Source organism: Equus przewalskii, chromosome 21, assembly GCF_037783145.1.
Source record: "Equus przewalskii isolate Varuska chromosome 21, EquPr2, whole genome shotgun sequence".
NCBI lineage: Eukaryota > Metazoa > Chordata > Mammalia > Perissodactyla > Equidae > Equus > Equus przewalskii.
This window is the reverse complement of record NC_091851.1, coordinates 4,700,508-4,718,319: the sequence shown is the minus strand read 5'-3', so window position 1 is coordinate 4,718,319 and position 17,812 is coordinate 4,700,508. Positions and strand designations below refer to the sequence as shown.

General features: G+C 48.0%; 1 protein-coding gene across 14 annotated transcripts in view; it reads right to left on the bottom strand.

Annotated features, from left to right (window-relative positions):
* Window positions 1-9,161: 9,161 nt before the first annotated feature.
* Window positions 9,162-17,812, bottom strand: part of RALGAPA2 (Ral GTPase activating protein catalytic subunit alpha 2) — a 323,319-nt gene continuing 314,668 nt past the window's right edge. For 9 of the 14 annotated variants that reach the window (XM_070588734.1, XM_070588728.1, XM_070588732.1 and 6 more), the window contains one exon: window positions 9,162-12,582. In XM_070588734.1, coding sequence (XP_070444835.1) covers window positions 12,575-12,582 — 8 coding nt within the window. In that variant the 3' untranslated portion in view covers window positions 9,162-12,574. Of the gene's footprint in view, window positions 12,583-15,658; window positions 15,699-17,812 lie in introns of all 14 variants that reach the window. The other 5 variants (XM_070588729.1, XM_070588733.1, XM_070588738.1 and 2 more) reach the window with 1 other exon arrangement.

Genomic DNA, 17,812 nt, shown 5'->3' with positions numbered 1-17,812 from the left:
GATCAGTTTAAAAATAATAGTACTTCAAAAGTAACAAGCACTTTTCTGACCACTGCTGACCTCCTTTAATTGTGCAAATATTTGAGCATTTGGGACATTTAGATCAATATCCAACTGTGAGAAGTCAGCTCTGGTTAGAAGTTCCCAAGCTCTACTTGAAACTTTTCTAAGGCAGGTTTCTGACCCAGTTATGGCAACAACAATGGAGAACGTGTTGTACTTTCCCAGCGTGTAACTTTTAGAGCCTTGGTACTCAAACTATGGACCATGAACTTGTAGCATCAGCATCTCCTGGGAGCTGGTTAGAGATCAGAATTGCAGGCGCCATTCCAGACCTATCAGAATCTGCATTCTGACAAGATCCCCACGGGATCTGTGTGCACTGTGATGTTTAATGTGCTCTGGTGGAGGGTTTGAGATCTTGGTCATATGTAGAGTGCTCCCAGGTGTTGCCACCGACAGTAAGTTTGGCCCGGGAAGAGTTTATGTCTTACAGTCTTACCCAGCAACCACTAACCCCAACTAATGATGGAGTTGTAAAAGTACTAACAGCTGAAATTCATCGAGGTTGTAGTGGTCACCCCCATTTAACAGATGGGGAAATGAAAGGCCCTAAGAGGTGACATGACCAGTAAGTGGAGAAATTTAGTTGAGAGCAAGAAGGAAAGTGGCTCATAGAGAGAAACCCTTAAAGGGATGAATGTGCCAGTGCAGGAGAACTCAAATGGATAGTGAAATACAAGAGTCTTGATTCCATCTTGTTGACAAGGGGCTACCAAAGCAGGGAGCATGATGTGACAGTATAAGGAAATATACAGTTCTAACCCCAAATCATGGAAACCCCTGATTTGTGTTTCAGCAATTTGACTCCAGAACGATAGCCTGAAAATTCCACCTGGGTGAGAGAGAGTCAAGTATAGCATCATTTCAAGTTATCTCCTATCTTATACATACGAGAAACTTCTTATTTCTACACAACCCAACCTGCAAACACAAATAACCAGTACTCATGAGAAACAGGTTAATTCAGCAGGCCGCGATTGTAACTAAGGCTCTTGCACTGGCACGTTTGCAGTAGGAAGCTCGTAGATTCTGAAGCACCTTTGCTTTGTGTGAACATGCTGCAGATGCAAACTGTAAAAGGGAGACCCCTACGAATTCATCGTAAATGATGGCGTTTCAGGTGGTACTGCAGTGAAGACATCTCTTCGAGCTAGTGTGCCCGTGCCGCCTTCCGTCAGTTCTCTACCTTCCACTTCGGTTCTAAAAGCACTTGGTTGTGGAAATCACTTACTATTCTACACCTGCAAGCCAGTTAACAGGCCATCCCAGAACCATGGCAACCGGCAAGAGTACAACAAGGAAAAAAATCCCCGAGCACAGGTCATTAAGCACTCCCTGCTTGGTCTCAAACAAGGGCAGGCAAAGGGACGCCAATGTTGAGGAAGATGGGCCAATCCCAAACCCCAAATCTGAGACTTACAGTCGAGTCACTTTTAAGAAAACGTTTCAATAAAAAATTTAGTTTTATCCCTCAAAGAGAGTGCCAGTGTTGTGGCTTCCAAGTAGTGGATTCTGATAATGCTGGCAGGTCACTCCCTTTATCTTCCCTCTAGGGTGGATGTCATGAGCTCAGAGGGACCCTGTCTCTTCCCCAGCATACTGTGGCTGTTAGGTGCCAGAGGTGTGGAGCACATGTGACTGCTTTCATCATCTTGTCTCCACCACTTAAGAGCTGTGTGGCCTTGGGTGAATTACGTAACCTCTCTTTGCCTCTGTTTCCTCAATGATAAAATGAGGAGGGAGTAGTACCTACTTGTGGCACACATTTATAATGCTTTCTGCTTACCCCACACCTTTTGAACACCTTTCCTATGCTCTGGTAATTTCCCATCGGAGGAGTCCTGCCTTCCCAAGGCAGAATCCAGAAACTTGCTTTTCAGCTTCCCTTGCAGCTAGGCTCTGCTGTGAGGAAATGGAAAAGGATCAGTGTCCTACAGTCTGGTCGCCCTCACAACTTGGATTTGAGGCACCCAACCTCTAATCAGAGGCACCCACGAAACACGAATCCAGAGGAGAGAGCAGAGGAGGTGGTGCCAGGTGTGGTCAGCACTGGTAAGGGGAGTGGAGAGGGATTGGTCCCTCAGAGGGGGCCATGGTGAAGGCCCAGTGCCTTGATGGGGGCTGCAGTTGGACTTGTCTGGCAGGGCGATTGAGGTGCTGTTCCTGGCTCTTTTAGCCCCAAAGCCTGATTGCCTGGCCCTCCTGGGCAGCCTGTGAGGTAGCCAAGAACTTCTAATAGATGATTTATCAACTTCAGCCAGCTAAAGTGCTTTTGGCCGTCTGCAACTAAGTACTGACCTGGCCTGTTGTTGAGATTGAGTTATTCAGGTCCAGTGCTCGTGAGAACTCACTCGTTGTTCTTTTGAGTTCTTTGATGCCCATCACTTCCATCTACAAGATGTGAGAGAATACTGATTCGAAATTTTACATAATGTTAATGGCGCCTGGGGCAGGTCTTAAAACATTTCTGCAGGGGCCGCCCCGTGGCCGAGTGGTTAAGTTCATGTGCTCAGCTTCAGTGGCACAGGGTTTCGCAGGTTCGGATCCCAGGAGCAGACATGGCACCACTCATCAGGCCATGTTGAGGCGGCATCCCACATGCCACAACTAGAAGGACCCACAACTGAAAATATACAATGATGTACCAGGGGGCTTTGGGGAGAAAAAGGAAAAATAAAATCTTAAAAAAAACCCGCAAAAACATTCCTGCAAACTCTTTGACATGCCTTCCATTGAGAGGTGGCGTCTGTGTCCCCCCCTTGAAACTGAGTGGACCCTTGAGAGTGTTCCTTGAAAAATGCAGAGGAGGTGACACTGTGTGATTTCTGAGACTAGGTTAGAAAAGGCTCTGTGGCTTCTGCCTGGGGCTCTCCTGGTGGTCTCAGACTCCACGCTGTGGGGAAGCCCAGGCTACACACAGAGGCCACATGCAGGTGTTCTGCTGACAGCTCGAGACAAGATCTCAGTCAACAGCCAGAATCAATCCCAGACATATGAGGGGGCAGGTGAGCCCCCGAGGTGACACCAGCCCCTTCCACCATCTCAGAACACCTGCATGAGAGAGCCCAGGGACAACAACCCAGCTGGGCCCTGGCACCCCCAGAACCGTGAGAGACAGTATGAAAACGATTGTTGTTTTAAGTCACTAAGTTTTGGGGTGATGTGTTATGTAGCAATAGATAAGTGGAATATACCTTATGTTTTTAGAGTGTTGCCTAGTTTTCACAATGCTTCAATGTGAACTTTTCTATTTGGTCTTCATATCAACCCTGCATGGAAAGTATTCTAATTCACTAATCTGGATGTGAAGAACATGTCTGACTGTTGAATGCCTTGCCCTCCATTACAAGGCTCTTCATCTGAGACACAGAGAAGTCAGAGCCCAGGTCTCTGGCTCCCTGGCACAGCACTCTCTACGCAGTGATGTGGTCAGGGTCCAGAGAAATAGGGTTTATAATCGTTTTACCCATCGTGCCATTTACAGTGCTATTATAATGAACTGCTGCATGTAAGTGCCGTCTGCACATTGTCTTCATCTCATCTTCAAAACACCCGTTAGGTCAACGTCCCAGTTACTATGACTGTGTAACAAGTCATCCCAAAACTTAGTGGCTTAGATAACAATAATCATTTATTGTATCATTGTTTTGTGGGTCAGGAATTCAGAAGCAGCCTGGCAGGGTGGTTCTGGCTTGGTGTCCCTCATGAAGTTCCACTTAAATGTGCCCTGGGGCTGCAGTCAAGGGAAGGCTTGAGTGGGGCTGGAGGATTCACTTCCAGGATGGTTCCCTCCCAGGGCTGTTGGTCTCCACAGCACTGCTTGAGTGTCCTGACCGCATGGTGCCTGACTTTCTCCAGACCAAGTGATCCAAGAGGCCAAGGCACAATCTGCAAGACCTTTATGACATGATCTTGGAAGACACACACCATCCCTTTTGCTGTGTTTTCTTGGTCCTGCAGGTCATTTCTGAATTACAGGGGGAGGGGCCATGTGTGGGTGTGAATACCAGGAGGTGAGGATGGCTGGGACCCTCTCTGAGGTGGCCCCTGCAGTCAGTGCTGTTCCCCTAACTCACAGGAGAGGACACAGAATGGTTGGGACTCAAGGGCTCAAAGGCCACAAGGGCAGCGTGCAGCCAGAATTTGAAGCCAGTGCTATCTGATTCCCAACGCCATGTTCTTCTCCATCTACAGGAAAAGGTGGACTTATGGTTTATTTTGATGCAGTTATGTTAGTATGTTCAGAAATTTCTTCAAAACCAGGAAATTCTTCTGAATGCTATCATGAAAAGAATTGTGTGCCATGGGCCAGCTGGATGGCGGCCTTTCTTCAGCCTATGAACGCCCCCTTTACCCAGTCTGAAATCTTGCCTTTTACCCAGGGCTCTCCTTTAAAAACATTTCGTTTCTTAAGCTGATGGGTAATTTAGTGAGTTCCTCTGAAGAAACATGGGAAAACATGGATCCCAACTTTACTTTTTTTATAGACCTCAAAAGCTGACTTTGTTGAATTCTGAAGAGATCAAATAGTCTATTAGGGCTAAAATTACATAAACTCTCTGCCTCAGTAATTTCATTTTAGGAATTTATCTCACATAAATAAAAGCAGTGTGACGTCAGGCTATAGGTGTGATGGTGCTCGCTGCGGGGGCATTTGTTATAACAAACCTTGGAAACCATCAGAATGTCCACAGATGGGTTGAGTAAAGAAAGGTACATCTATATTAAGGAATAACACGCAACTATTAAAAAGGACAAATCAGAGGGGGATGCCCATGACAGATTTTAAGTTCAAAAATGAAGTTATAGAACAATGTGTATTGTATGATGCTATTTCTGTAAAACAGAAAACGCTGTATCTTTGTGTGTGTTTGCATTAATTTGGAGAGAAGGGTAGAAAAATATTCTTTCGAATAATCTCTTGTCAATCTGGTGAGGGGGTGTGGAATGGGGGCAGATCATTAGTTCTAGAAGAAAGAAAAGTATAGAGTACCTGGTGTAAAGAACACATCCATACTTTGGCTGCTTCATTAACATCTCAATGGCGATTAGTAACTCAATCCTCTTTGACTAAGAGAAGCTACTGTTTTGAGTTTCCCTCGCAGCATTGTGCTCTCTTCTTCAGGTTGAAAGGGTTCCAGGAGTTCACTTTTCCTGGTGCCTAAAGTGAAGATGCCAAGATTTCCCTGAAGGAAGGCTACAGAAACAATTGTTTCTACTGGTCCCATAATCAGCTATCAACACGGAAGACAAAATGAGGTGACGCTTTTTTAAAGGGAGGAGAAGATGATGCCGTTAATGTGCAGTCCTCCCTGGGTCTGCCTGTTCAGGAGAGATTTGCTGCAAGTGCTCTGCAGGTCTGGGGGAGGCCTGTTCCTGAGGCCCTCTGCTTGCACTTAGCCCAGCGGCCATTTCTCAGGGAATATTGATCAGAAGTACTCACCTCCACCATCTGAGGAGCATAATGCAGTCCCTCAGTATTCTTAGAAAAAAGCTTTTCTTTGCCAGGCTATTTTCCGAAGTCAAAAAGATCCTTTCAGGAGCTATAATAGCAAGCCCCTTCCCACTTCACACCCTAGGTGAGAGGCGCACTCCAATTTTCAGACCCCCAGGACCTCGTGTCAAGGGGGAAGCTGACAAGTGTGACCTCTTTGTATTAAATCTTCTCTGTCAAACTCAACAAGCACTTTGCTAGAGGGAGAGGTGGGAGGTGGGGCCTATAAGTGGAAGATTAAAAATTACACCTGGACACATAGGGAAGCGTACTCTTGTCCCAGAGAGAATCTATTCATTTATCCTTTATTTCCTATAATAATGTTTTAAATAGAATTTTTGATCACAAATACAATGTCCGCTGATATCTGAGGCAGGAATATCTTGGTGTGAATGTCAAAAAAAAAAAAAAAATCTAGTCAGTGTCTTTCATGTCTGACATGGCACAGAAGGGAAGAGGCTAACTGGGCCTTCCGAATTTCTCTTTTGTTCTGTAAGAGGCAGAATCTTCCAGACTAGTATTTCTTAACATGACAGCTTGTTATAAATTCTCACGCCTTTCATCTTATCCAATTTAACTTAAGACAGTGGAAATTTAGGTATTAAATGTATTTTTAATTAAAATTTTAACAACAAAAAAGAAGCAATCTCCAATTCCAGCAAATTCTTTTATATTACTCAGAAAGAATATCACCTCAGGGTTCCTGCAGGTTTTGTTGCTGCTGTTTGATTGTTTAGGAGGCACATTTGAGAGGATAGTTGGGGCAGAGAGACTATTACTGTTATTTAAAATGCTCCTGACTCCCTGGGTTGTCATCTGGTCTTGTTATGTTATCTGAGGGCAAAGATGTGGTTGGAGATGCAGGGGGCGACACCCTAGGACCCTCTGGCCTCGGTTTTGGGAGCAAATCTCTTTCCACTTCACTCAAGAGTGGTCCTTGGGGTCTGTAAGGACATTGATGTGTCTTCACCTTCTTTCTCTTAAACTCCTGAAACATAAAACTTTTTTCAGGAGACAATGAATAGAAAATTTTGGCCAAACTGTAGCAAGTGCTAAGTCACTCTGTGGATGTGTGTGTGCAGAGAGCAGAGGGGGACCTCCTGGAGCGTGGCAGGCCTGCCCATGCTTACCACCAGCACCACGTGCAGCTGCGCCTGCTCCTGTTTCTTTGCGTCAAAGTCTATTTTTCACATCTGAGGACATGAGCAATTTGTCTTTTCAGAGATGTATTATCCAGTGGTTTCCAGAGTCATAGAGAAAAGTCACTTCCAGTGTCCTCTTCTGTGCCCGTAGGGAAAGTAGGTGGGCGTCTCCAGTCAAAACACGTTCCCCAGTGCTGGCAGATCCTGGCCTGTGTTGTGCCCGGTCCGTGAGAGGAGGGTCAGGGTGGCTTCAGACTTGACCTTAGGGAAATCTTCACAGTAGCCAAAAAACCACGGAAACTACATTATCAGCAAACAGTCTGTGCTCTGGTTAAGAACAGAGACTGCTGTGAAATGGGGGTGTCATCAAGAAATGGGGCCCAGGAAACTCAGCTCCTGCCTGGAGCTCCACTTTCTACCTCTGGGAAGCCCAGTGAGCCAGTGTCTTGAAGCATCTTCTATATCCATAGAAAAAGGTGGTTGGAAGTGGGGGGACGACCTTTCTGACTAGAAGTCTGTGCCTTGGGTAAACCAGATACACAGGGATGAAGTTTACTGTGTGTTCCATTTCCATGACCTTCACTTTTTGACTTGAAAAATGAAACGTAATTAAAACCACTTTCACTTACAGAAGGATGAGCAAATGAGAATAGTTCCCCTTGACACAAAACTATTAATAAATAAAAGGGGCCTCAGTTTAGTTTATACTCATACACAGGACCATGCACTAGCTCAAATGTGCACAGAAGTGAAAATATACAAATGTCTGAGCCTTATCGCCAAGAGAGATTCTCCACTGCAGCAAACATAGCACACGCCGGCACTTTTCCTGGAATACTTAGAGAATTATACTATGGCCAGGGTGTACCTTAAGGGTATTCCTTCTTTAAATTATGGCACCTAGCAAAAGCCAAGAAAGGCCAAGGAGAGCACTGTTTGTAGCGATGGTCCTTTTGGAACCACTGGGAGTTGAAATCTTTTTGGAATTCTGCTGAAGGTCTTGGATGGTATGGCCTAAAATTTGGTGAGTATTTTTTGAAGATGACCAGGATCCTTCACAGGAAGTGTAAGTGACTGGAATACCGCCCCCTCCCCCCTCCAACTTTTTGTTATAAATAAGACAAACTGCTCTATGAGATTTTTCATAATAATATCCTGTGAAATTCAAATGATTGTTTCTAGAACCGAAAAGAATCCATAATTGATCCTGGAGGTTATACGGGCATCTCTAAAGTGGAATCATGAGGCGGGGACACTACACTGAGCGGTTGCAGAGGACCCAGCTGCTCCTCAGGGAGTCCTCGCTCATGTTCTCTCCACTCCAGGGTAGACACGCAGGCGGGACGGGAGGTCAGGGCTGCCCAAAGCATCACAATGGGGCTGCTCCAAGTGCCTCAACCCAAGTCTACCTGCAGGTCAGAGTCCTCAGGGTACAGGGGAGCTTAGAAAAATAGACATGCTGGGGCCCTACGCAGGCCTGGTGGGTCAGAATCTAGGTGGGGATTGGGTGGCACTCTGCATCTTGTGGAGCTTCCTGAACAATTCTGATGCACAAGGCTGGGAACCACTGCTTCTAGGCAAGGAAGCTCTAAAACTCTGTGTGAAGCTTCATTCTATGAGCAACCAAGTATTAAAAGCACCACATACCTTCAAGCAAGTTCTTGCTACCAGTCAAAAGCTAAAAAAGCGCCAAATTGATTCAGGCTCTACTTGGTTACCAAGAAAGCATCTGGACCCTTTTTGAGGTCACTGAAATGTCTTGTAAGTGATAAGTACTCAACAAATATTTGCTAAACAGACAAATGGATGATTTTAGAAAGGTCGATTGCCTAATGTCCTGGAAGTTCCCTGCTGCCCAGAGCATAGGAGTAGCCCAGGACACTGGTAGAGGCCACCTGGCTAGGTTGTCAGAATGTGATGGTTGGAGTCCTGAGGCAGGGCCATCAACACTTCTTCAGCCACACCAACACGAGGTTGTTGTAACATCTTGTCTATCACTTACTCACAAAGACAAACCCTCAAAGTTGGCCTCTTGCTCCTCAGGGCCAGGGACTCCACACCTCTGGGAGGGTGGCTAGTGCAGAGAGCTGCCCTGGAGAGATGAGAGTCAGGGCCAGGGCCCACTGTGCACCTGGATACAAATCGCAGGAGATTCGGACCCAGCTATTTGTAATCATGAAGACAGGATGGACTTCAATATGAGATGGATGGAGCTTGGACTCAAATGTTCTTATGAGTGGATCTTAGTATTCTATGTTAGGAACTGAGAGGCCGACTCTACATGAACACATTTGTAAACTTCCCAATTGGTACTGGCTACCATTTTGGACACGTACTTAGGCTTTGAATGCTTTTGAACAGCTTCATCTGATAATAACGCAAACCATCTGTGTTAGATGCCAGGATAAACTTTATTTTCCTGCAAACTATAATGAAAACAAATGAAACATATGGCACTCAAGTGCTGTGTTTCTACTTTATTAAATCATCACAGTAAATCAGAATTAAAGAGAAAAAGAGGGTAAACTGGAGGCAAGTGGCGGTCATCGGGGGAGCTGTGTGCTTTTCCGGGCGTGGCACGCTCTGCTGCAGTGTGTCGTGGCGCACACACCCGCCTGCAAAAGTGGGTTATACGTAAAGGCCTATCTCACCTAGACATAAACCTAGATGTGGAGCATTAGGAAAATTAAATAACAAGAGATAGCAAAATAAAAATCAAGTGACACACTATAACTTAATTTACCATTTTTATCAAATTTTTTCCTTATTTACATGTACTAAATATTGTAGACCTGAAAACATTCACTTAATGTGTATGTCATACATAGATATTGAGTGCAACTAAAACGATGGTTGTCTCATGTTGAATTTCCCTTCAGTGCGGACATTCCCCTTTACTAGGTATTAACGTAACACAGTTACATATAAGACATCACAGTAAGTTTTAAAGGACCCCTCAACCCTTCAGATGATACAAATATAACAATAAAGGAAGCACAGGTGGTCACGCCTGAGGAAGGTCAGGAGGATGTGATTTGCATTGTCTACGGATCTGCGCGATCTCTTGCTTGTAAGGCTAAGGGTCCCATCGGTCAGCCCCTGTCACCAAGTCAAGGCTTAAACCACCCCATCCTCTCAGCGGCTCTGAGGAGCTGCAGCCTTAACTGGATGAAGATACTGGGACAGTCACTTATCCAAGCTAAATTTCCTCACTTCTGTTTACTTAAGGTTTTACTATTTAAAAAAGAGTCAGTTTGTAGAATTACTATGCTCTTTTAAGTACAAGAACCTACTCACTGAGACTACAGAATATCAGCTTTGCTTTAGATGGACATCAGCGTGTAGACAAGTGAGGGGGCTGGCCTGGCCCAGCCTGGAAGCCAACGGGTCTTACCATTTTGAGCCAATTAGGGCCACTCTTGTTTACAGATGGCTGCCCTACTAATGATGAGTCAGCACTGTGACTCAGGCGGGTCCCCACCGGGTGAGTGACCCTCTGCAATTCTGCTGAAAGGCATTTATTACAAAAGCACAATGTTTGCTTTTCTAGGTGAAAAAAAAAAAACCTTGATCATTTCAATTTTCCACCCCAAATAACAAAATGATTCAAGTCTACGTGATTATGAGCAATCTTGTCGCCAGATTCCCTGTTCCCCCATCCCAAATCTCCCAACCAGAGTCGTTACTGAGAAGAGTCGGCTTAGAGAAAGCTCCAGTCACAAAACTGTTGACAGTAACCTGGGGTCATGAGTTGTTAAAATCATTAGGGATCACAGGAAGGTCTGGATATTTGCTGCCTACAACCGAGTCTCCCACTCCAGGGTCAGGAAGACTGGCTCCCACAGAGAAAAGGGAACCATGGAGCAAGAGTCCAATGTGACTTCCAACTTCTGACACTTGGACTAAATCCAAGAATTCTGCAACGGGGGTTTCTAGAGCCTGAAGGTGAAGTGCTCTCCCAGAAGCTACTTGCGTCAGAGACTACATGGGACTCTGGAGCCAGGAACATGTGATGCCCTTCTCTGCAGGAACGAGGTCGGGGTCCTTTGTAAATGTCACACAAAGCAGCTTGACCAGAGTCTCGAGTCTGAGCAATATGGGCCAAACCATGCTGACCAGAAAGCTCAAGTCATCAGAAAATGGGGGAGGGTGGGAAGGTAAGAATCATGACACTTGCTGACAGAGCGGAAAATGCTGTGACTATCAGTCACCCTCCATACTGCCATTGAGCCCCTCAATAAGTGAACAGATCAGGCCATTTACAGAACAACCCACGGCTCGCGTCTTCTGTTTGGACTGCCCCTCGATCTCTGATGTTCGGAGTGTGCTCAGGCTGCTCTGTCTCTGGGCCTGGGCCTCCAGCCCTGCTTGCAACCCTCTATAAAGGAGAAAAACAAATTCTCTCCAGAACTAGAAGGTCCATCCTTCTAATAGAAATGACTGTCTCAATCCTTTCTCACTTGTCCCCAAGGCAAGTCTGGCTCCTGGGTCTGCCCGTCTCTCCTGCAAAGGTCAGGTACCAGCCAAACCAACTCCATGGCTGATGGAAAGAACTGACAGGTCAGTGAAAATGGCGGCTGTGACAGGGTGATTAGGCTCAGTGGGCTCACCAGAAAGGTGAGCAGAGCAGGCTGGGGGTAATGACAGTGGGCACAAGAGTAGAGAGGCAGAGGGCAGGGAGAGGCAGGAGAATATCCTCATGGCCAGCCTTTCTTGGGCCCTTGGTTAGTGGCAGTGTTCTTCGTGCTGCTCTCCGTCGTGGGCCGAGGGCTTGCTATGGAGACAGGCCAAGGGCCTGCACCAAACAGGACTTCTCTGTTGTCTGACTTCTCTGTTGCTGACACCCACAGACCCCAGCAAGGGTGCTGGGCAAGCACAGATGGAAGGGGAGCTTTTCATTTTTTTCCAAACAGGCTCAACATGCCTTTCTTGGATCCTGTCTCTTGCTTGGAATCTGTTACCCTAAGACTCCACGTGACAGGAAGGGTTTCTAGGGCCCCTGCCGTGGCACCCTCTCGGCAGCGGGTAGGGGAAGCTCTCGGAGGCAGACAGACATTCCTGGGGTGCCCGTCTCAGTCCACTGCCCGAGCTGGGGGCACCTTGTGCTGACGCGGCCCTGTGTTGAGTGGAGCCTTGGAAGGTTTCCTGACCTACGGGAACTTCGCAGGGACAGGACCCTGCACTTCTAGAACCATCTGAGTGTTCTGTGACAGGAGCATCACTGTCACAACCTGGAGGGCCTCCAGGATGGTCAGGAAAACCTCTCCCCAGTTAGTGGGTCTCAGGCACCAGGTGGAAAAACACTCAGCAACTGAGGTAAAACTTCTCATGGGCTCAAGACCCCAGGGAGAGCCAATTTCCATGATGAAATTTTTGAGTAAATCACAAATCCTAACATAGGAAGAACTAGCAAAATCAATGCAGAGAACATTCCTCAAACAATGTGACAGTTGTTTGGCTGGTCCCTCTGTTAATCTCACTTGAGTTTATAAATGAGAGGAGGTAACTTCGGGTACAGAAACCAGCTGCCCTCTGCCCTCCCTGAAAGCCCAGAATCTTCTCCTGCTGGCTCTGCCCGGGCCAGCCACACCAACGCCCACGGGAGAGCGGGGCAGACTCTCTGTTGGTGACTTTTTCTTTTCTTCCTTCAAAGCCCAAGGTTCATGAGGTTTCAGGCAAGATGACACCGCCTCATTTGAAGGTTCAATCCACAACAATTCGGTGGGTTCACGTCTAACTTCAGAAGGCCATTAACAAGCACACTTGCTGAGGGTGCTAGCAAAGCAACGTGTCCTGGAGTCTCTGGGTTTGGGGGTTTGAGGTGGGGCGGTAGGGCAGTCTCCTCACCAAGAGGCGCCATGTGGTGGGCTGGCGGCTAGGGCCCTGCAGAGAAAGCAGAGAAAGATCATGTCAGGGCGCCAGGCGAGGCCCTTCTGGGTACAGATTCACGGGGGTGCGTGGGGGGGGGGGTGTGGCATTCACAAGAAATGGAACCATGTCCCCAAGAAGAGGGTTTGACAACTTCCCTGTGCGGCACATGCAAGGATGTTTGTTGAGAGAATTAACAAATGAACGTCCTTCTTCCCAGTCTTTGCTCTGGACTTTCCTGAAGCATAAAGAAACTATGAATCTTTCTGAAATTAACTCGGCCTTACTGTCCAATCCACAAGTAAAGAATGAAGAGAAAAGGCATCTGATTGAAGGGAGGAGGAGCCAATGAAGCACACTGTCCAGAGTCAACGAAAAAGCAAGTAAAGCCTCACAGGCAGCTTTGTGGATTTCTGTGGGGGTTATTATTTAGACGTATTTACATATTGATACTTTACAGAGTGAGTTACAACTTGATTACTCCCCAAAGGATCTGAGACAAGAGGTCAGGACTAGGTTGCCCGTCTGAATGAGTCCAGATGAGCACACCGCTATTTAGCACTGGAGGGAGAAAAGAGTAAAACGAAGTGCGCGTGGCTGCAGCTCTCCCCTTCCCCAGGCTGCCCGGGCTCCTAGGGATCCAGGAACGCCTGCTGCAACACCCAGCCGCTGTTGCCGGTGGAGTCTGCTCTCCCGGGGGCCGCTCTGCGAGGGAGACGATCATTTCATCACCCTTCCCCTCGTAATCTATTTTTAAACCGTGCTGTATTACACCCCAAGCTTCCAGGCTTGGAATGAACCTCAAAAGCAGGCTTCTATCTTCCTCCCAACATGCTTCACTTCCAGGAGTTTGGCCTTTGCAATTTTTATTATTAATGGCATTTGAAATTAATTTACGTAAGTTATCTTATTCACAGACAGCCTCCTTTTTCATTTTCTGACCTTCCCTTATTGTTTCTAGGAAGAGTCTCTGAAATCTATACTTGCAGACATGCTTGGACCCGAGGAGGCCAACCTTCCCCAGTGTGTTCCAAAATCCAGCATTAAGACTCCCACAGCTGGGGCTCTGCTGTCTCCTCCTTCTGTCCCAGGAAGGTCAGGCAGGGAGAGGAAATGCCGCGGCTTCTCTCCTGCTATTTTTGCCTTTGAAAACAGGCTGCTTTTGACAAAGGCAGCACAGCTATACCATCACCCATAGCAGAAACGGCACTGGTAACAGGCATCTCTCCATCCCCGGGTAGCTGGAGGTGGGAGTGGGAGCAACATTGGGGAATGACCCTGATTTAATTTCAGATAATATTCCATTTTGAAATAACTTCACTTCAAATTGTATAAGATTTCACATTATTAAGTAGGAACCACCCCATTCACTATTGTAATCAGATCAATTGGGAGAAGGAAGCCAAGAAAAAGCAAGTAAATGAAAGAGACAAAGTGATGTTCAAAGATCTGATGTTAAGTGAAAGAGTAATTCTGGATCAGAAGGGGAAACATTTAACCCCTCCGCCCCCACCCAGGGAGGGCACAGAGGGGAGCACTTCACAGCTCCGCAGGACGGCAGGTGGACAGGGTGCCGCCAGCTTTGACAAGCTGCATGAAGCTCTGCAGCAAAGCCGCCTTTGCGCATCTGACAGCAGTGTCCTCAACCAGTGGGGCAAAGGGAAGGTCACACCTGAGCAGGAGCCTGCACTACGGTGCCTCCTGCATTTCTCCAGTCCCCAGCTTCCTGCTGGCACATCCCCAGCTGGGGATGGCTCCTGCCTGCCTGCTGCACCTGGTGACTGATGGGAGGCAGCAGATGTGGAATAAGCACAAAGGAGGGCATTCCACTCGCAAGCTGCTGGCAGCCACTCCACTCACTTGGCCTTTCCTTGTGCTGGAAGCTGGGGGTCTGTTCAAAGGACGCTTGAGTCCCAATTCACTGCTTCTGGGGCGGGAGCAGGGGGACATGAATGGATTGGGGGGCCCAGAAAATAAAGACCTTTGCATGAATTCCCGCTGCTGGTGGGGACTGAAAAGCCCTGCTCCGTCCCACCCAAAGAGAGCACCTAGGCTTTGTGGGTCACGTCGCTTCTGGGGGCTGACGTCAGTGAACCCAGTTTGGAACAATTCAGGGACTGGGCCAAAGCTGAGGCTGAGGGGAAAAGAAAGGGCAGCGGGCCAGAGGGTAGTGGCTGCTCGTCTGGCCTGTAGGTGTAAAGCCCATGCCTGGTGGAGGGGGGCGCTGTTTTGGATAAACCAAAAAATCTGGACCCTCACATCCCACTTCCATATTTACTGAGACAGTGACTGCCCTCTGTGCCACGCAGACTGTGGGCGATAGTGTAAGAAATGACAGCTCACTCACTGGTATTCTCCATTATTATTATTTTTATCATCATCATCATCTGATCTCCCTTCCACCTGTGAGCCCATGAGTGGGTACAGTTGGGCCACCCTAGAGGGTTTCCAGCCAGCAATGCCACGGGGGGAAGGACCTAAACCCCAACCTGGGCAGAAGGAGAGGCCCACGGGGGTCACACCTGCCACGGCTGGCCTGCCCTCTGGGTCCTAAACCGCAGCCGATCCCCCGGTTCTCCACCCTCTGAACTCCCCTAGCTTTTGTCTGCTCTTCCTCCCCCAGCTGTTCCATTCAGCAGCCCCTTGGACAACCTGCCCTCCCCTCTCAGAGGCCTCCATTAAGGCGAGCGGTCAGAGGCCAGCCCAGCACGTGCCTCGTCTTATCAGCCCATCTCAAGATCCTGCTCCTCCGGCTTGGGCAACAAAAAAGGAGGCGGCCCGGGTCCACTGGCTCCCCGCAGCCTCACACACAAAAGGGCGGGCGACAAAGACATTTTCCGGGATGGCAGGTGTTGGTGTCAGATTCCGCCCAGACAGCACGGGGCAGAAGAAAGGCGAGGCTGGGTTTCCCCGGGCAGCGCAGACATGCAGGGGCAGGAGTGCAGGCAGGGCCCCGGGGGAGGGAGGTGGAGGCAAGGAACCCGAGGGGCATTTCAGCGCGGTGTTAGCCGTGGAGGGAGGCTGTTAGTGAATTCACACACCCTCCCTCAGAGCAGGCTGCCTGGGGAAATCTGCTGCATGTCAGTCTTACCTTGCTCAAATATTGCAATGAGACCTTTATGTATTTTAATCTGAAGGAAAAGAACATAATACCAAATGAATACAAGCCCAGCACCCACAGCCCAACGTGACAATGAACATAGTGCTAAGCATCCATTACTGCTGGGCTGCCTGAGTGCTGCCGCAGCGCTGGAGATCATTACAAACTGAAAATTCACCTAAAATTCGACTTGGCAGGACAGAATTCTAGCTGCGGTCACATTGATAAATGTGACATGAACAGACATTAGCGTTCCTAGGATGTATGACGCAGATGCTGCTGGGAGCCCTACAGGCACTGGGCAGCATGGACCACTGTATCCTCTCCTTGCTGCCCAATATTTCCTGACTGATTGGGTCTAAAACATGGTCAAAGATAAGAGTTTTCAAGACAAGCATTTAGAATTCAAAGGATGACCTGAAAAAATAATTGATACCCTTTAAGTGTGCCATGTTACATGTCTGTCAAGTTTCATTTTCAGGTTTCTGAGTGGTACATAGTGTGTTAATTCAGTACTAGTGTCACCTTCAATGTGACAGACTGGGAGGAAGCATACAGTGTGCTGTGCAGAGGGTGGCTTGGGAAGGGGACCCTCGGTGGTGAAATGGGACACAAGGTCACCCTCACAGAGCAGTGGATCTTAGCAGTTACCCCAAACCCGAGAGAGGATCTGAGCTTTTCAACCTTGTGACAAGTTTTCCCACTCCCCCAGCCCTCCCACAGCCATCCTATTTCCTATGTGGGTTTGCCTTAGCAAACGCAGCCTCTGTCGGCATCAGGCAATAGCTCCTCACCCCAAACGCCACAACACTCCTGAATTCAGCGTCACTGGACCACCATCAAATTGGGACAAAGGACACTTATCAGTGACACAGACTGTTGTGTGCATGGCCACAGGTGTAAACTTGGACTGTCTGCTGACCCCACCTGCCAAGGCTGGCACAGTGGCCAGGGCCAGTTTCTAAGATGGTGGTTCAGAATGCCATCAGAGGAAGGACCACTGCCATACTCTTAGGTGGGGCTCTCTGAAAGAAATGTGGACGTCTATGAAGCCATAGTTTCCAATCTGCTGAGGAAAACTCATTCCCTCTCCCTCCAAAAAAAAATTATTTGGGGTAAGAATTTCAGGATAAATAAGCGATCACAGATGATCCTGTAGCATCCTGTTTTACTTGATTTCCAACCTCTGTTAACTGCTCCTTGTCTACATGTTGATTGTGCTCTAGGGGCACAAGAAGTTCTTGGGCTGGTGGTGATTGTTGGTAACAGACTAGAATGTTTTCCGTGGATCCTCTAGATAATGTGATTATCGAGATTTCCTGTTTTCCCCCAATGCACTGTGCTGTGGGGCTGTTTCCTCTTATGGAAGATGCAAACATACAGGAAGCCTGCGTGGGTCTTCCTGGAGTTGAGGAAGTTCAGTTTTTCAGGGCACCATGCTACTGACCCTCTCCAGTGGGAGCAAAGGGTCTCTTCATGAAGGGGCTCCTTGGTCTCCCTCCCCGGCTGCCCCCTCAGCCCTGGTTATACTGGGCGTACAGGCACTGGATTGGTAGAAACCAAGAAAACAGATGGTACAGCTAACAATGGAGGGCTTGTTTGTAATTGCTGATGAGGACTGGTTTGCTCCTCTCCCCAGTGCGTCCCCAGATGCAGCCTGGTGTGGTGTGCTGGACCAAACAGAATGTCTCGATAACTGCCAATCCATGGTTGAGTTAAGGAGATACAAAGACAGACAGTTGGGGGCTGCCTTAATTATTCCATGGGGCTCGAATGTCACTTGCCCTTGACACACAGGCAATGCTACCAAGGGGTGGGGGCCCCATTCTTGGAACAGAGGAGTGGGCTGTCAGCTTCCTGATACATCCCTGGGGGCAAGCATGAGGTTCCAACCAACTGGGCAGTGTTGGAAGGCACCAGAAGAGACCACTGTGCTTGGAGAGGAGGGATGGAAAGAGAATAGGAGGCATGTGATGCCTGCAGGTGTGGGGGAGAGACACAAAGCATAACTATGTCATCCTTTCATTGCTGGGCCCCTGATCTGTGCCCGGTGCTGTTCTAGGCTCTGGGTTACGGCAGTGAACACAGCAGAGAGGCTCCTGCCTTTGACGGCCTTTCGTGGAGGAGTTACGGCATGCCTTCTAA